This window comes from Eumetopias jubatus, unplaced genomic scaffold (genome assembly GCF_037043125.1).
Source record: "Eumetopias jubatus isolate StellerSeaLion01/CBP00866 unplaced genomic scaffold, mEumJub1_p1.0 scaffold_11, whole genome shotgun sequence".
Lineage (NCBI taxonomy): Eukaryota > Metazoa > Chordata > Mammalia > Carnivora > Otariidae > Eumetopias > Eumetopias jubatus.
This window is the reverse complement of record NW_028274817.1, coordinates 46,608,403-46,628,190: the sequence shown is the minus strand read 5'-3', so window position 1 is coordinate 46,628,190 and position 19,788 is coordinate 46,608,403. Positions and strand designations below refer to the sequence as shown.

The 19,788-nt window shown below is 41.5% G+C and overlaps 1 protein-coding gene across 2 annotated transcripts; it reads right to left on the bottom strand.

Annotated features, from left to right (window-relative positions):
• Window positions 1–4,050: 4,050 nt before the first annotated feature.
• TSPAN6 (tetraspanin 6) lies at window positions 4,051–10,903 on the bottom strand. Of its 2 annotated transcripts, XM_028101439.2 has the most exons (8): window positions 10,723–10,903; window positions 9,576–9,764; window positions 9,222–9,296; window positions 8,260–8,358; window positions 7,609–7,743; window positions 7,115–7,198; window positions 5,407–5,512; window positions 4,051–4,628 (listed from the first exon to the last, which is right to left on the bottom strand). In XM_028101439.2, the coding sequence occupies exons 1-7, from the start codon at window positions 10,807–10,809 to the stop codon at window positions 5,444–5,446; spliced, it is 738 nt and encodes a 245-aa protein (XP_027957240.1). In that variant the 5' UTR covers window positions 10,810–10,903; the 3' UTR covers window positions 4,051–4,628; window positions 5,407–5,443. The 2 variants fall into 2 exon arrangements, with proteins under 2 accessions (XP_027957240.1, XP_027957241.1); XM_028101440.2 differs by lacking the exon at window positions 9,576–9,764 and having other exon boundaries at window positions 10,723–10,891.
• Between the last annotated feature and the right edge of the window lie 8,885 nt (window positions 10,904–19,788).

Below are 19,788 nucleotides of genomic sequence, written 5' to 3'. Positions count from 1 at the left end.
TCTTTGAGAGAAAGAGAGGGAGCAGAGTAGCAGGGAAGGACAAGAGGGAGAGGGAGAAGCAGGTTTCCCCGCTGAGCAGGGAGCCAGGATGGGACTGGATGCCAGGACCCCGAGATCATGACCTGAGCCAAAGGCAGAGGCTTAACTGACTGAGTCACCCAGGTGCCCCACAACAGGGTTGTTGTTGTTTTTTTTTAATATGGACTTGTAATTGAATGCTAACACTTTACAAAAGCATATTGTGAGAAAATGGGATACTCTTTTTCATGAAAGCTTCCTTTTTAAAAATTTCGTATTCAGTAAAGACTAATTAAAAGATATTTGAAGAAGAATCTTCTTTTTTTTCATACTTTTCTTCTCTGGCTGTGGGCTAGCATGACATAATCCCCAGAGCCTTTTTGCTATTGAGACACAGAAAAATCCAATGAAAGAAGCATGGGGCTTCAGAGTCCAACAGATTGAAGTTCAAATCCCAGATCTACTACTAGCTATGTGATCTTGGGCAGGTTATTCAACCTAATCTTCAGCTTTTTTGTGGGTTTTTTTTTTCTGAAAAGATGGGATAGCACCACCTCCCCACACAGCTTCATTAACTGCCGCACCTCACACAGTGTCTGGCAATTAGTAAGTGTTCAACAAACATTAGTTCTCTTACCTCCCCTGAGTAGGAGGGAAAAAAGCCTTGGCGCAGTCTACTTTCTCTTATATGTTAATTTTCCTGCTACCGCAGTACATGACAGAGTGATGATGTGGGGATGCCGTCCCTCATCTCTCCAAATCTCTTATACTATACCCCAGGTGTGTTTCCCTATGTACACAATGTAGCTACTCTGCCTTTCCAGCAATGATTCTGAGAAGTTGTATCACCCACTTAGATGCTATATCCTCTCATTTGTGAACTGATCATCCATATCCAGGCAAGCACCAGAACAGTTTGGTTTGTTTTGAGGATGTCGCTACTAGGCACCTTTCCCAGAAGAGGTGGTGAGAAACTTGTGGGAAAAGTCTTTACAAGTTACTACTTCAGTTGTCTTTATTTTTAAAAGAAAAATCTTGAGCATATGGTAATGAGACCACCGCCAGATCCCATATGACAGTCTTACCTAAAGAATTTACATTCACAGGATAAATGTGTAAGGGATGAAGCCAGTGATGAGGGACTCTTAGAGCAACTGACCTATTTCCCACAAGTTCCACAAACTGTGTTATTCCTGAGGAAGGAGCCAGTTCAGATGAGGGCCTACTATGCACGGACTAGATGTTATAGGAGAAATTTTTGACTTTGAAAAGTGTTCAGCATGCTAAGCTTTTGGGCATTGGAGCAGGGAGGAGGATACAAGCAACCCCCTATGACCAACACACAACTAAAGTGTACAACCAGAGAGCAAGAGGTTAGGCCGTGATGATCATCTACATTTCATTCCTCCAAGGTCAGGGGCACCTGGGTGGCTCAGTCGGTTAAGTGTCCGCCTTCGGCTCAGGTCATGATCCCAGGGCCCTGGGATCCAGCCCTGCATCAGGCTCCCTGCTCAGCGGGAAGTCTGCTTCTCCCTCTCCCTCTGCTCCTTCTCTCTCTCTCTCAAATACACAAATAAAATCTTAAAAAAAATAATTCCTCCAAGGTCAGCATAATCTAAGTGCAGAAAGCCAAGTGCAAGCCTTTGGGGGAAGCCACACTTGAAAAGTAGGAGGAAATTAAAACAGTAAATTAAACTAGAAAGATCCGTAAAAGGGAAAGAAAGCAGGATATCACAAGGTCAAAACAAAAAACAAAACAAGAATCTTCAGTGGCATCAAAAGTAACAATGAATTCAAAAAAGAGAAGCAGCAAAAAGTGATTTGACCAGGAGGAAGTTAGCTGCGGTTTCTGAGGTTAAGTGGTTTCTGACTGAGCAGGTGGTTTCTATTACATAAACGATGGTTTATATGGAATGAGCTATTTAGATCAACAGCTTATTTCTCACAGAACATTAAAGAGCCATTATAGTTAGATTCACTCACTCATTCATTTATTTCATTAGCATTTGCTGTGCTTTTACAGTGCCTAATTCTGCTAAGCTCCGTGGGGTAAGGGGACCTAATAGAAAAGCCATAATTAAATCATAATGGCTTCTCTCTCACAAGGAATCTGGGTGAAGTTTTAGACCTACGACTTCAAAATGAGAGTCTCAGTAACTGTTTCATTGTATGTATTCTTTTCTGATATATTAGTCTTTTGTTTCCCTTTTTGAATTAAAAAGGTTTGGTTTGCCACATCACAGGCCAAGTGTCAACGTCGGACAGCAAGCTTAAAGAAAACCGAAATCTCAATGTATCTTATGTATGCAGTGAGGAAAGGCAGGAATGGTATTTATACGTTGTGTTAGGCTTTCCTTTTTTATTCGTTTTTTCTTTTTTTTTTTTACAAATACAAAAGCCCACACAGAATAGTCCAAAGGAACCAAAGTTTCCACAGTTTCACAAAAAAAGCATCCATTGCTTTCCCTCTCATAATTTAATCAGTTTGGTTGGCCGCATCACTGGCAAAGTACCAACTTGGATTCTCACAGGAGGTTAAAAACATCAAGTCTCAAAGACGCCTGTGTGAGCTCTGAGGGAACACAGAAATGGCATTTATACCTTGTATTAGGTATTTGTTTCCATAAGTTTGATGCCTACCACATAAACCACCCCCCACACACACACAGGAATAGGCCAAAGCTGCCAAGCTTTCCACACGTTCAGAAAATATACCTGTGGAGTCTGCTCAAGGTGGAGTTCAGAGCCTCTTTGCAGTAAGTAACATGGTGCCTGGAAGTGAGACAACCCACAGGATGCCTTTGGCACATCGAAAGTGGAGGTGAATTTTACAGTCCAGTGTGCACATGCACACATTAGCTATAAGGGACTTTTGTAACTGGCCAGCCAAAATAACGAACCTTAAAAATAAATATGCCAACCCACCCACAGCGTGATGTGTGGTGTTTTTTTCTTCCTACATTCCATATTTTCTGGGTTTTTTTTTCCTTTTAACAATGGGGAAAAATTGGGGCACCTGGGTGGCTCAGTGTGTTAAGCATCTGCCTTCGGCTCAGGTCATGATCCCAGGATCCTGGGATTGAGCCCCGCATCGGGCTGCCTGCTCAGCGGAGAGTCTGCTTCTCCCTCTCCCCTGCTCGTGCTCTCTCTCTCACTCTCTCTCAAATAAATAAAAATAAAATCTAAAAAAAAAAAAAAACCTACTTAATGACAACTTTATCAGGCTCTTCTAGTCCATCCTAGTGAAATGTACCTACTTAACACTGCTTGGATTATCCTTTAGTTTATCCTTTAAATTAGCTTCACTAATTCCAATAGCCAAAATATGATCTATATATTTGGAAAGCCACTATTTTCCAACTGTTTTATCACTCTATCTTAAGAGTCAGACCTGTCAAATGTTTTAATGTAGAATATTCTTTCTGCAGTAACCCAAGGCATATATATATATAGACATGTACCCACAAGTCACTATGAATCCTAACTTGTATATTTTGCCCACTTTATAACTGTGATTGACTCCCCCTTACCATCAGATTCAAGGACTGTGTGGATGTGTGGCAGAGAAGAGTTAGGTTCTACTGATGGATGTGTAAAGAAACCCAAAACCAAGGAAAAAGTTCCCCCATCCCAGCTCAAATTTTAATTATTCATTTCCTTATTACCCCGAAGGTACAGGTTATATCTCTCCCCATCCAACTTCTAATGTAAACTAGACAATCAAAATAGTCCCAGTTCCAGGAGAATGCTAAGCATATGCTATTTCATAATATGGAATGAAATCCTTTCACAGGGAATAGTTTTTATAAACAAAGACTTTTTAAAAAATGAAACCAAGTCAAGACCTCAGTTTTACATTTCCTATCTAAAACTGCACCTTCAAGTAGAAATGTGGGTCTTAGCTTTCTCAGTGGAAAACAACCATCCCGGCAGATTTTCTACAAGTTAAACATGATGATTTTAGAGGAAAACAACATTTATTGTGTGAAAGATTTATATTTAATCAAAGGCACAAACCAAAACTAAGATTATTATAGTTGACCATGATATTGACAATTAAGTCACATCAACCTGATAAACAAATAGCAGCTAACACTAATGAAGATGAATTTCTTTCAATTCCTAAGGAAAATACAGTAATTCTGACACCATTAAGTAATAATTAGAACCTTTCAAATATAAATTTGAGAGCAAAACAGAGACTAATGAAAATATCTTAACTTGATGCAAATTACACAATAATTTTAACTCGTCTGGGAAGAGGCCAGTTCGGAAGGGTCAGTTTTCTATCACACTACATCAGTCAGCAAATTCACAGCAGTCACTTTGTAACACTACATCAAAATAGCAGATTCACAATGCGATTTTGAAAAATAAAAGTCAAGAGGAACACGGTATTGCATCATTTACAATTTACTAGCTTTTCCAGTGTTTCACAGTGATACAGGGGTTTCAATGATCTAACATCAATGGGACAAAAGGTGGACTTAAACTGAACACGTCTTGATTGAATCAGACTACTGCTGTAAGTTTTTGGTCTATTGTAAGCGGTAGTAGGAAGTCTTCCAACCAGGCAATTTCATAGCTCACAGGGGGGGAATGTAAATGTCCTAAAAGTAAAGAAAAAAAAAAGTTAATCGACTTGTAACCCAAATTTCCATATCTGTTTGCGCTCGCACACATGAGCATCTACTCCTGTGTTCCCCTTCAGCGGCCCAATTAAACTGTGAAGGGCACCCTAGGGGATTAATTCAGCCAGCCACAGTTCTCATGGTTCGCCATTCAAATACTGAAGTTATTGAAACACTTATCTTCCCCAAATCTGTCTCCAGGTTAGGCTAGATGTGTTTACCGCTCTACGCAGAGTTCACCAGAGGAGTGTGGTAAATGAAGACTAGGGAAAATGCCAGTATTGGGAGCGGAGTGTACGTGCCAGGGAACCTCACTTGTAAGGTCACTATAGGGATTCTCTATTTCTCTTCAGTCTAGGTCCAAGTTTGTTAGAAAGGGGACCACTTAGGATCTTCAGATTGATGTGTAGGTAAACCCCCAAAGGCTCTTTTTTTTTTTTACAAATACAAAAACCCACACAGAATAGTCCAAAGGAACCAAAGTTTCCACAGTTTCACAAAAAAACCATCCATTGCTTTGCCTCTCATAATTTAATCAGTTTGGTTGGCCACATCACTGGCAAAGTACCAACTTGGATTCTCGCAGGAGGTTAAAACGCCTTGCATTGAGAGAACTGATCTAGCTGTGCAGGGCTAACACAGTACCAACCGGATCTGAATGCACCACTCGACAAGACCTTGGCAAACTCAGTCCATCCATCACATGAACAGGCTGAAGTAAACACCGATAGAGAGCTGAGGACTAAAATGAACATACCTTAAACTTGAAGAGGAATAGGCCCGTGGTTTGCTGTTTACACTATCTCATACTGGTTATTTGTTATGGCGCGAGAGAGACAATAGGCTAGAAAGATTCCAATCAGCTAGAAATAAAATACAAACAAAAATTAAACACACACACACACACACACACACACACAAGAGCTTAAAGTACTCAGGATACAGGTTTATTTTCCTTTCACTTCGAATTCACTAATAATTTCCTTAAGTTTCTCTCGGCAGTTATGTTTGATACTCTGCAGCTCCTGGATCACATTCAAAGAATATAAGGGAAGTTTTACTGCTACTATGACCTGGAGTTTCACAAATGTCACTGACAAAATTATCACTCAAGAAAAATTCTAAATAAGTTTAGGGGAAACTTATCAGTTAACCTGTCAGCTATCAGAACAAAAAGGACATGGCTGAGGCTATGCATCTCATCACATACAATCTCCATCTATGAAGGCAGAGATTTTCTTGGAAGATCTAGGGCAGTGCTGCAACGATAGATTTGTTCTGTACTCCCCAGGCTGTCCAGTAAGCTAGCCACTAGCCACATGTGGCTTTTGAGCACTTCAAATGCGGCTTGAATTTTTTATTTTATTTAAAAATTAGAACCTTCCAAAGGTGCTAGTGGCCATTTTATTAGACAGTGCAGACTCAGACATAGCTAGGCCTGCTGCTTGAGAAATATGTTAAGATTAAACTTCCAAAACCAATTGCATAGGTCAAAATGAAGTATGTCCCTTCTTTTAGTTTTATCGCCACGATGTTCAATATAGGACAAACCCCCATTACCTAAGAAAAATTGTTTAGAGCCACAGTTCAAACTTTTCATGCTACGGTGAGAGGCAGCACAACTCAGAAAATAGAATTTGACCCACAACGTAGCACGTCCCCAACATGACAGGCACATATTGAATGTGGGGTCGTATGATCTAAGTTTTTGTAGGTCAGAACTTATATGGGGGCGCCTGGGTGGCTCAGATGGTTAAGCGTCTGCCTTCGGCTCAGGTCATGATCCCAGGGTCCTGGGATCGAGCCCCGCATCGGGCTCCCTGCTCCGCAGAAGCCTGCTTCTCCCTCTCCCACTCCCCCTGCTTGTGTTCCCTCTCTCGCTGTGTCTGTCAAATAAATAAAATCTTTAAAAAAAAAAAAAAAAAAAGAACTTATATGGATCTCACCAGGCAGCTGCAGCCCAGGAAAGAAAAAATCTGGACAATGTTTTAGAATCTTGACTGCACAGTAAAACAAGGTTCCCATCTATGTCATGTTTTAATTAATGAACTAGGATGCTGGAGAGTTGCCGTACCCTAGGGCACCAGGTTTGTACTACTACGAGTTAATTCTAAGCTTTGCTTTCTGTAGTTTCAAGGCATGCTAGGCCATGGTAGAAAAAGAGCAGGTAAACAGGGAATAAAAATCTGGAGAAGTCTAATTGTGAAAATAGTGTGGGAAAACATAAGATCCAAGACATCAAAGAATTGGAATGAAAATAGCAGAACATCCCCTCCCAAATAAAACAAAGCTAAATAGACCCAACACAAATGACTGACTACATATGTTTCACATACAAAATAAGAACAGCCGGGAGTTTGTGAAAATGTGACTTCTCTGGAAATGCCCTGAGGCCTTCAGATTGGAAATTTTCTAGCTTACCACTGAACAAGAGCGAGGAGACATTCCTAACAACAAGGACTTACCTGGAAGCAAGCAACTCCAAAAGAAATTCCGGCAACCACTCCCATTTCTGACTCTATAATGGTCATCACCTTTATAAAACAACCCTAATGGGAGAGGAAAAACAATTTTAAGTACAACACAAGCAATAATGAACACTTGGATCATCCATCTCTGCCAAAAGATGAGCTTTAGCTACCTCAGCCTCTGATTATCATTTTATTCAAATTCACTCTTTCATATAACATATCCTATCTCCTTTCAAGCACAATGCTCTAACAGGAGTTTGAAGAACAGAAGTTCCACCTTTTAGATTATGCATTTAAAAGTGTTATTTGCTAGTTGTGTGAACTCAAGTCACAAACTGTCTGAGCTTCAGTTTCTTCATGTATTCAATGAGAATAATACCTGCCCCGCCTATTTTAGATTATAGCTATTGTGAGGAAAAATTAAAAACTGAGTCAACTCTGTATTCACTTAATATTTTCAAATAAAAAAAAATTTAAAGGCTCCTTACTTCACTGTTTACTTTATCTGCATCTCTCTGTGGAGAACAATTTTCAAGTTTGCAGCAACTCTTGGGAAATCCTTTTTCTGAGTAATAATTAGTATCCTTCCAATCTCTATAGTCGGTGACACCACAACAATGCAACTGAAAAAAAATCCAACAAAACCATTTATAGTTCACATCACAGCTCTGTAGTCAAACACTTAGCCTATTATTTTAGATTGCAATTTGTGCTCAAAACACAAGCATTATACTCAACGATCTCTATCCTAATATTTTAATGTGGCTGTTCTCAATTGGCCTTATAATTCAAGAGATAAGCACTCTTTTTCGAAATACCAAGTGTAAGCCTTTTGGACTGGCCTTATTTTCCTGCTACAGCTGGTACTAACAGTACTTGGTCCGTGATGTATGTGAGGAGTGAAGAGGTGTACATGTGAGGAGAATGATTAGGAGAAAATGGAGATATGTCACTTAGTATCATCTCACACTTCTTTTCCAGGGACATATCTTTCCAGGGACATATTTTCTCCTGATCTAAGATCATAATGAGAATATCATACAAGTGGACAACATCTAGTAGCCAGAGGCCTATCCTCTTCTCTAAAGGGATAAGGATGTGTTCCCCTCTTGAATAGCCACCACCCTATGACCACTTACCTTATTTTGAATCTTGTCTACTGCATCGCTTCTATAATCTCCCGTAGAGTTATACTGCTTTAAAATTTTCTCATAATTATTCTTAAAACTGTTCTTAATCTACAGCAGAGAAACACAATGCTAGTAAATAAAGATTCTAGAAAGTTCTTTGGGTTTCTAGGCCAAATAAAAAAATCCCCCACATCTGACTAACGGTCATTATCTTTGACAGCAGCAACACGTATGGTAATTAACTTCTATGGTCCAATCCTGTCTTCTCTGAGCTACAGTTTAGCTGAGAGGATTACTAAGCAAAACATTACAATAAAAGATGATAACTGCTCAAGTTCAAAGTGCTATGGGAGCTTTCATTCAAGTGGCAGCTCTGTACTGCTGTATCCCTCCCCCAATTTTTCTCTATTTTAAATTAAGTACAAATTTGATGCCTACAGGATTCTTAAGCTACAAAACCTTACTTTGGGAGACTGCACTACCACTTTGTAAAACACTCTCATTGAGGAGCCTTCACTACTCACTGAAGGATTTCCCAACTCCAGTTTTAACAGTGGAACCCCAATTTCTCTTTCAATAAAGTTTTGATGATTTGCCTTAAGTATATCCAATTTTTTTAAACACGTGGCATAAGGAAGAACACAGTTGTGTTATCAATTTTGTGCCTTAAATATTTTCCTCTATCAGTAAGGTTATAAATTGTACTATCTCCACTTTAACAGGTACTTGTACACAGAAAAAGAACTGGAAATACATGTAATTATGGGTACCTGTAATTTTCTTCTGGTAACAGTCTACAATTTTCTAAATTTTTTTTTATATTAAACGTGGGCTAGAATTTTTACAAGAAAGCCACTATTGTCAGCTACAGTTTGAAAAGAAAGTTTTAGAAGTGATTTCTGAACTATTAACTGTTTTTATCTCTGGGAGGATAAATTTTAACATATTAAGGTTCCCAAATTCAGGCTTACCTCATGTCTGAAAACAAATCCTACGATGGCAGCGACCAGTTCAACCAAAAAAATGAGAGTCAGAAACATTGCATACTGTGGGATAAAAAGAAAGTCCAAGTCAGCATAAATAAGATACATCGCAGCTGCAAGGGGAGTCAAAGAAAAAAAAATAGTCTGCTCAATCAGTTCAGCATGCTTTTATTAAAAAAGGACAGGAAAAACAACAAAAGTGGGAATTGGTAGCAGAAATGTTACTCTGGGAAGAAAGAGGAGAAATCATAAAGGGCCGTGGCCGGTTTCAAGAAACAAAGCCAACAACATATAAGACTTTTCTAAAATCAAGAATCAATTCTAAGGAAAACAAGGACTCACCAGTTTTAACATCCATGCAGAAGCTCGGCAGGTAGCAAAACAGCCAAAGGTGCCCAACAGAATAATGACAGTACCAGTACCAATGAGCACGAAGGGGACATTGGTGGCCTTCTCATTCAAAAGGGAAAAATAATTCTCCAGGCTCACCTTGCCCCAAATACCAACGGCAAGAAGGATAACACCAGTGATCTATGTGGGAAGCCAGAGAACAGAAAGTTATAGGCTGTATACTACAGCACCTTCAAACCACAAACCTATTGTTTAATAGGTGTGAGAATTGATTTAGCAGTCTGTGGCCAGAGCGCTGTGGCTGGGATATGGGAGACAAGGGGTAGGAAGGAGATCTGCACATAAGGACAGGCCTTAATAAATCCACCCTGGATCACTAGGTAGCCCAGGTAGCCAGGGCAAAACCAGGGGGTAGCTAGGGAAGGCATCCTAACAAAATTCTTAAATTTCATCTGTTTCTTTTTGTTGGGTTTTGTTTTGTTTTTGGTATAACCCGAAGTCCACGGCATATCTGTCCGAGGGACAACAACTTATTTAACTGCTTTACTCCCGCCATAGGAAGGAAACCTTCTGGAGGAGGGAAGAAAGTGTCTCTCTGAGTTCCAGAAACTTCCCCCTTCTCCCCACCCCAGTTCAGAGATGCCCACGTACAAAGGGATAGTACACAAAAGCAAGCCGAGGAGAGGTGGGCGGGAGTGCAGCCATTACCATACTTACCTGCGAAATACTCCCCTCTAACGAAGCGGTGAAAAGAAAGAGACTATTATGCGGGTGAGCCCTCAGAGGGGCGGGGCAAGCCTCGCCTCTCTCAACGGTCCGGGGACACCCTCTGCGAGGTCTGGGGTGTTCACTCCCCTCCTCGTCCCCCGCATCAGATTCGAACCCGAAGCTCGTCTGTGTCCCAGCACAGCCGATTGGCTGCCATCCTCCGGGACCCTGACCCCGGCGCCGGCAGGATGCCCGGGCTCGAGCCCCAGCAACTCTTCGCCCGCATCGGGGTCCCAGCAGCTACAGCGGCCCAAACCCCACCGCACCTCCCTCCCCACACCCCCAGCCCTGAGCGCCCTCTGCTCAGGGTCACACCCCCCCCACCCAAGCCCAGGATCTCCTCCCGTCCCCGGGCTCCTCCATCTCTCACCCAGAAGATGAAAGTGTAGATCAAGAGGACGCTCTTGAAGCAAGTAATGACTGGTTTGGTCTGTAGTCTCCGAGACGGGGACGCCATGACTAGCCCCAGACCCTGCCCCGCCGCACCGGGCACTCGGAGCGGAGCTAGAGAGACGCAGCGTCCCCGAGTCTCCCCGGAAACTGCCGGAAACTTACGAGCGTCTACAACTGAGAAAAGCCGGAAACACTGTACAATTTTCTAGAGGGTAAAGTCTTGGGAGGCTACCCGGAAAGTGACGACAATTTCCGAGCGCCCCCTGCTGCAGGTTACCGAGAAATGTATGCAACGGTTCTAGTGCCGGAAATTCCTTCGATCTTCAAGTGGAGCTTTCTTCATTTTTTCTCTGAATCTTTCCCGCCCCCCCCCCATCTCTCCCCCGACCTTATAACTTGATCATATTATTCTATCACCAGGAGCGCCAGCAGCGCTTTGAGATTCGGCCTCGCCGGCCCCTGGTGCCCTAGAGGGAAAGAAAGGAATGAAAAGAGGTTAAAAGTGACCGAAGCATATTTCATTACATGGCTCAATACTCCCAAGAAACATAGTTCCAAAGAGAAACAAAGCGGATTGCAAAGCGACACGTACAGTCATAGGGTTTTAGACACAAACTGAGGAAAAGTGAAATCTACCTGAGTGGGGGAATTAGGCTGATTTCTTTTTCTAGGAGGCTGAAACCTAAAGTCACATGGCTAAGAGCAAAGCCAAAACTAGAGATCGCTGTGCGTTTCAGTCCCCTCCTCTGTTAAACACAAGCTACAGACGGTATTGGGTTGTAGAGTGTCTGTCCATTCCCCTAAAATTCTCCCAATTGCTTAGATCTTCCTAGAACTTAAGACTATGTGTTCCTAAGGAGTTAAACTGCTTACGGAATGGGAATGAATCACGAAAAAGTTTTCTGTCCCATATGTCCTGAGGCAGCCCTGAGTCAATCTTAGGGGTAAAATGGAATAAAAAAACAGCCCTCTTCACGATCTCCTAAACCCTGGTGATAAAAGCTGAGGCGCTTTTTGTTTGGGGCTTAGCTTTAGGAAGGGTTAAATGTAAAGACAAGTCTTCGGATAGTTGAAAGGCCTAGAAAATTTGGATTATGCAAATCAGCAGAGCCTTAAAGGGTAAAGTTCTCTGATACATCTGTGAAATGGGATGTCTCTAATTCATAAAGGACTCATGTGCATGTGCTTTGCTCAGCCCACAAGAATAAGTGCAGTTATTTGAGCTAGTAGATACAAAAACGGATTTATTCTATGCCTATTGTTACAGGGGAGAAAAGAAATGAGCCTAGGCATTATAGATACTTACTGTTTCCTGCTTTCTGGCACCTTTCAGGCTTCAAGAGTGACCAAATGAGCCATTCAAATTGCCCTCAATTTGAATAGGTCATCTACTTTTCATAGGAACCTCAGAATAGGGAGGTCTTTTTTATCTAGTGAGGTTCAAAACACATTTACAAAATGAATTAAATACAAATGAATTAATGAAGTGCTATAGGCATCCTGGTCTCCCATTTTACTCAGGGACATTAGTTTGATCCCTAGCATTCATCTTTCTAGAAATTCAGGACAGGTGTAATCAGGGAGAAAAGAAAGATCACTATTTGGGTGTCAAGACTCAATTTTCTGTTTAGTGGAAAATATGCACTTTGTGAAACTCTCTGGACCTTCTTGCTCCCTCCATAAAAATATATCCCTATGAGAAAAAAATAGTTACTTCTAGGAAATCTGAGTTGATACCTAACACCAACAATACTATAGATCTGTATGCTCCTTTATCCATGTGGTGAGACACAGAGCATTGAAATGTCAACCAAAAACAAGGTAACTCTTAAGAAAAGTTTATCATTGGACATTCCTAGTGAATTGTGGATGGCATTTGAAGTATGGAAGTGTATTTTTTTCCTATTAAATCATGTATGTAGGTAGCTCCATGTTTCCATGTTCTGTATCATGAACGGGTTGGTCAATATTACAGCACAGAATATGTATTAAGGTCTGGTTTCTCAACTAAAGTGTAAGCTCTTCGAGGGCAGAGACTGAGTGTCCAGTGAGTGTGTGCTGTTTCTTGAAGACAGTATCCATTCCCTATGCAGTCCATCGCATCATAATTGACACAAGCTCAACGTCACAGTGGGTGTCTCCTGTATTGCTCTTGTATTGTATAGTGAAAGGAGAGGTGATACCCAAACTTTTTTTGCTTGAAACCTTGCTTTAAGCATATACCACAGAACCAGAAAAACAAGAAAGTTCCATTGACTTGGTCACACAGAGCTTCCCTGTACCTCGAATATTGACCTGGGACCAGCTCCTCTAGCAACATGCCAGATATCTGAGGTCCAAGAGAGCAACTACTGGAGAATGAATATTGCACCAACAGTCTTTATACTAAAATTTTACCCTAAAACTTTAACATATAAACACATGGAGAGAGTGGGTAAATGATACAACTATACACCTACAAACACTGAAGAAACGTTATCAGGAAATATAGCAGATGTCAATTTTGAAAGTAACACACGTGCCATAACCACAAGAAATGAGGTTGAGGGAGGCTCCGACTAAATGCAAAGCTTTCTCCCTAGGCTAAATAACTCTCTCTGAGGGGTTCTCATATTAAAATAAGTATCAAGGGAAGTCTTGCTAATTCTTCGTCATCTTAAATGGAACCTTCCTCTGAAGCTTAGGTTTCTACCATGGTCTGGAAGGGATTTTCGTTGTGAGCCCAAGAGTGAAGAAATATTTTTTTAGCTGAAGAGAAAACAAAATAGTCAAAGCAAAAGCCACATCTTATTTCCAAGAATGTGTTGATTTTCCGCCTCTCCCTTCCTCTGCCGCTACAACGCTGCTTTGTTTGGAGTGCCAAATTAAGCCAAAGGCTGACATGGAATTTAATATTCCTATGGCCACAACACCTTGCACCACCACCTCCCACCCTCCCATACCACTAAACCCAGAAGAGTTCACTTTACTTCAAACTTAGGCCTGCCTGGGTCTGGGCCCAAACCCAGACCAAAGGGGTATCCAATCCCATCTAAGGCAATGTAAATAGTAATTCTCTAGGTCATAAGATACATTTATTCTTTAAAGTATTAATATTGTAATACTTAATTGTGTTATTGATATTACATTCTATTATATATAGTAACTGTAGTACTGAGCATGGACTATGTAGCAACCACCGTTGCTAAGCACTTGGCAGGTGGTACCTCATGCATACATCACAAAAGCCCTCATTGTGAGGTCAAGACTGCTGCTGCCCTCATGTTACAGTTGAGGAAACAGGTTCAAAGAGGCTAACTTGCCTCTGATGAAACTTTGCCAACTTCTGTCTCTCTCACCAGAAACAGGGCCCACTCTGTGATGAGACATGGCTGCCACTGAATAAACAGCTGTCTTGGCTGGGAATTATCCAAGCAAAGACCGCTGTATTCAGACATTTAGCCACAAACAAGGGCTTTTAAAAGTCCCTGAAGCACAGAACCTCAATGATCTCCCCAGTTCTGCCTTGTACTTGGGGTTTTTGTTGAGTTTTACTTTTGCCTTCATTCCAGTAGCCCAATCACCTAAGGAGTAACCTGCCCATCCCAGAGTGGCAAGGCAGAGAGTTCAATACTTTTTCTGGTCCAATCTATTTTCCTCCTTCTCTCTGACCACAAAGACACATGTTTGATGCTGAAAATTTAGGAAAAAGGAAAATGTTTTCCTTAAGTATTGTTGCTGTTTGTTTTACATTCGATATTTAGTAGGGATTTGTGTCCCTTCCCTATTAATCTCCTGTAACCTTCAAGATTAAGTTTAAATGTTGTTCTTTGGCATTTAAACTATGCCTCCCCCAGCAAATATGGTATCAGCTTATTTCCTACTGCTTTTCCAACATGAATTTTCTGTTCCACAGTAAACCAGTATGACTATCTCCCAATAAACAAGATCTGTCCCCTGCTCCCGTCCCAGTCTCCAACCTCACACAGAATTCCTACTCCCTACTTAAAGCACATCCCAACCCCAACTCAACTGAGAGCATTCCTCTGCCCCCTTTATCCATACCCCCCACCCCTGCCCACACACACCTCTTTGTCTAGTATCAGACCTCATCGTCTGACCGCTCACACTAACTCAGACCCTGAGTTAATTAGAAGGGTACCTGCTTTCTTTTCTCCTTACCTGCCTTACTCCTGCTATCTACATGTTCAGAAACTACTGAAGAGCCAGTTTGGCAGGCTCCTGCACCCCCTTTTATCCTCTCCCCAATGCCCTAGGACACAATGCTCAATTGATGAGCTCATTTAGAGCTCAGCCAATCCCTGTTGACCTCCTTGGTCATAGCTGGTCTCTGAAACTAACCACTTAGTAGTGACTTGAGGTTTGATTAATTAAATTAAATAAACTGAATGTCTAAGCCATCCCAGTATCACACTGTCATAAACAAAACAATTAAGTTGAGCTGCTGGATAATGTCTTGGAACATTACTACTCCCTGTCTTAGGAACCAGTGAAAAAACTTCAACTATTTCACTCAGAATACATCTTATCTCTTATTCACATAATGTCCTTCCCATTTTCATTTTCTAATACGTTTTCTAGAATCCCTTCAATTACCTTTGGCTAAGTGCCCATCATAAAATTTAAAAGCACGTCCTGCTTATTTTCTTAAAGTCTCATATTTCAATTACAGCCATCAGATAAACATCATTTAAACAGATAATTTGAACATCACCATTTAAATAGATAATTCGTATGTACAGTTTTAAAACTTAGTTTCCCGAATAGGAATATCTTTATTCCTGTTGTCTCTTGTGTATTTTCATTACTCTTTTTCTGAAATTCTCTTCTGCGTCTAGTTTTCATTCACTTTTTTCCATCTACTCCTTTCAGATTCTCCATGAATCCTTTCCTCCTTTGCCAGCCCTGATCTTTCCTTCCTCAAAAAAGTTCATAATACACAGTTTGGGACACATAGAAATGAGAAGCTCTTAAATGATTATTAAAATTCACAATTTCATATCAATTTGCCTTAGTTGGTATTCTAGAAAAGTTGTTTCTAGTTTAGTTTTGTTAAGCTTTGTTGAGATCTTATCTAGGCAAGTCAGTTTCCATATCTAATATTTCTTAAAACAATATCTTATTGGCCTGCTAAAGAACTTCATACTCAGTGTCTTGACATTGAAAATGGTACTGAACTTTAAGAACTTTACATGTGTATATATAGCTGTTGTCGGTCTCTTTGTGTGTCTTTGTCTTATCTTCCCAACTAAATCATACAGAGAGGTGGTTTATTTAACTTTATACCCCACAGTGTTTAATACAGTGTTATCCACAGATATTAGAGGCTGAAGAAATCTGTTTTTTTTTAATTAGTCCCCCTTGTTTAGCGTAAGCTCTTCCTATTGCCCATCTCTGTGCTTCAGTGATGCTGTCCCTCTTATTTACCCCCTTACTTTATTCTCCCTATGATTTCCATATTTTCCCCCTTCCCTTTCTTCTTTAACTTCTCTCTGCCACCCCTCTGTCCTGCTCCTTCCAGCTCTGAGTGGGACAGGAGGCCTTATGCCGCATCTTCAGCCTAGCATGTGCTGGGCTCTGTGTTGGGTGCTGGGGAAATGATGAAGACTAAGGCAAGTCTGTTGCCCCCTAGGCTCTCACAGTCTAGGCAGGGACAGAGATGAGTCTGAGATGAACAAACTAGTAGAGTAGGGGACAGAAATTGTCATGGGTGTACAATGACATTAAGTGTGATAAACCTATAATTGAGACATGTACAAAGTGATGTGATAGAAAAGGCAGGCAAACCAGATCTGCCTGGGGTGGGCTGAGGGGAACTTCTCAGCAGCAAAGATGGATACAGTTTCAACAGTCCAGGAAAGGATGGAAAGGAATACAGGGTAGAGTAAATATATCTGTGCAAAGCCACCAAAGTATGAAAGGAAGAGCAAGAAGTTCAGTATGTCTAGAACAAGTCATGAGGTGAATGTGTAAAACTAGGCTGAGGACATAGATGGGGCCTGCTTGTGAAGGACATAGTATGCCCTGCTGAGAGCTCGGACTATACTCTTTGCCAAGAGGGGGGGCGGTAAAGAGATTTTTTTGTTTTGTTTTGTTTTGTTTTTTAAGAAAACAACTCTAGAAGAATATATTCCTCTGTGCTCTCTCTCACCTCTCTCTCTATCTCTCTCTCTCTCTTTCTCTCTCTCTCACACACACACTGAATAGATTTACTGTTTCTTAACACGTGAGTTTAGAGTAAACTTCTATATCTGATTTCAAAGGCCTCACAATCTGACCGTACTCGATTTATTCAATTTTGTTCCCTATCACTCTCTTGATCCCTCTAACCAGTTAGCCCATCCCCCTCTGACCTAACAATGAGCTCTTGTTTATGTCATTTCCCTTGCCTGAGAACAGACCATGGCCTACCTCTTCCCACAGAGCATTCACAGGGTCCTCACAGTTTATACCATAGCTTTTAGAATTTTATGTGGTCTTGTACTGTTTTTGAATTGTTTGTGTCCCTCTTATCTCCCCTCCTAAACATAAACCCTCTGGGACCTGGAGAGTAAGCTTCATTAGATGAAGGATCACACAGTTCATAATCACCTCTGTTCCCCCTTCTTAGCTTATAGTAGATGCCCAGTGAAGGCTAATTCCCTAAACGCACACGGTTGTAATCAAGAACATTTTTGTTGAGGGACGCCTGGGTACCTCAGTCGGTTAGGCGGCTGCTTTTGGCTCAGGTCATGATCTCAGGCTCCTGGGATCAAGCCCTGCATTGGGCTCCCTGCTCAGCGGAGAGCCTGCTTCTCTCTCTCCCTCTGCTCCCCCTTCTTGTGTGCTCACTCTCTCTCTGTCAAATAAATAAAATCTTTTTTAAAAAAGAACATTTTTGTTGAATGTCTGCCTCCTCCATTCCATGGGGGTAAGGATTTTTGTCTCTTTTGCTCACTGATGTTTCTCAAGTACCTAAAACAGTGTGTGGCACGTAATAGACACTCAATAAATATTGTTGAATTAATTATATGTTACGATGTCAGGGATTTTTGTCTTTGTCCACCCTCCTTAACACAGTAGAAGCATGATAAATTTATTGAATAAATGAGGCCAAGATCATGTCTTCAGTCTTATACCACTATCACACTGTTAGACACTCAATACATATTTCTGATTGGTGGATTGGACATGAAACAGGCTTGCTACTGAACTTTATATTAACAGAAGCACAATTCTTCCCTTTGTAACTGAGAAGGTGTTGCCAGTTTGCTTGCACACACAGGGAAGAAACCCTTTCTACAGCATCTAAACAAAATTCTTCCACAATCACTGGTTTTTCAAGGACAAAAATGTCCACTCTGAGAGGCGGGAGAGTGTAGGAAGCTAGTCCGTGCTATGTTAGAATACTCTCATTACCAGATACGAAAAAGAAAGCTTGCTTAGCGAAGCATAGCCTTCTGTCAGAGGTCACTGGGAAACAGCTTAGCCGCAGCTATAACCTTGCCATGCACAGATCATGGAGGTTTGCTTAAACAGCCTCCCACTAAAGCCTCTCTAAGCGTGCTTTCCCTCCACTCTTATTACAGGAAATCAGTCTTGATCCTTCAGGCAAAAAGTGCATGGTAATTTTTGTAAACAACGTAATCTTATCAGAAACTGAAGTCCATGGACGTTAGATCATCAGTGAGAGAGTTTCAAAGTGTGTTTGACCCTGTGTATATGGATGGCAAGGCGACTCTGAGTTGGGAAGTACGAAGAAATTACTGGGGAAATCTCTAGGGAATTTCAAAGTTGGCTACAATCTTCCCCCTTCGTTGGATTTTTCGAAATTCCTTTTCATTCGATCCTGATGTCATGCTGAGTCATAAGAAGAAGGGTTCTTTAGTACACCACATCTCTGGAGGCCCTTCAGGCAGCCTCTGTTAGTCATTACTATACTCATGGGATCTGGACCAGTGCCATTCATACTTTCCCCCTGTTCCGTGGCAGACGGACTATGGGCCTCTAATCCTTGCGTTCTTTCTCCCCTACTTCTCTAAAACCCTTCTCTGAGGGAGGAATAGCTTATAGCTTTGGGGATAATATAGCTTTAAGGAAACTTTTGGCAAATGCGGATGTCCTCACATCTGGGCAGTGTTAACAGAATCCCGGAGGCCCGGACAGACCAAGAGCCACTCGTTCTAGGAATGTTAAAATAGAAGTTTTTCCGACTGATGAGAGGAGCAGAGAGGAAGGAGAAAAAGGAGAAAGAAAGAGAGCACCAAAAAAAGTATAAAACAGGTAAGATCTGCTGCTTAACCCTCCACATTCTATTACCTCATTTCGCAGCCTTGGCGGGTAATGAGACCCAGGACATGAGCAACATGGCTGGTGGGGGAGGGGGTGTTCTTTTATGAAACTGGATCATATGCTGCTTGCCGTTTGAGCCATGACCTGGCTGTAGACACAGGTCCCCACTACCTTCCCGGCCTGCAGCAGAGGGTGGCTGACTCTGCGAGTCAGGTTTTCAGCCTCAGATCCGGGGAGGAGGAGGGCAGGGAAGCAGTGACAGATGTAGAGGAGTGGGTCTGAATAGGACAGCCCCAGCTCCACAGCCAAGGAATTGCACTGAGGATGCATACGTGAGAGGGGGTGGTGATTAGTTTACCTAGCTGTTCATTTTCCTGATCTCTCTTTAACCTCCCTTTTCTTGTCCTTTTCTTCCCTCTTTCTACTTTTATCTCTTGCCTCAACCCTGGCAGATTTTCTTTTCTTTCTAGCTTGCCTCCCTCGCTTGTTCTCAGTTTTTTGTTTTTTTGTTTTTTGTTTTTTCCTATCCTGCTTCCTTGCCAGTCTCTGGACAAAATCTGAAGCCAAGTAGCAATGAATTGGAAAATGAACTTTTGCCATTCTTCGACTTCTCATGTCCCTTAAGGACTCTGGCCAGAATCTGCTATCTTTTTGTTTCTCCATTTCTGGGAGTGACTCCTCCCCTGAGCATGGCATTTCATTGAGAACATGTGGATGAATGGGTGCTTGCTGAAAAGTTCAGTGGCCAGTTTATACTAATGGGCAGCAAGTT

What these genes read in the sequence shown, in the direction of transcription:
- TSPAN6 (XM_028101439.2), bottom strand. Translation starts at nt 10,809, where the DNA reads ATGGCGTCCCCGTCTCGGAGACTACAGACCAAACCAGTCATTACTTGC. An exon ending in CTGCATGGATGTTAAAACTG is followed by an intron (nt 9,297 to 9,575) that starts GTGAGTCCTTGT and finishes TTTATCCCACAG; the next exon opens with TATGCAATGTTTCTGACTCT. An exon ending in TAGACAAGATTCAAAATAAG is followed by an intron (nt 7,744 to 8,259) that starts GTAAGTGGTCAT and finishes ATTTTTTTTCAG; the next exon opens with TTGCATTGTTGTGGTGTCAC.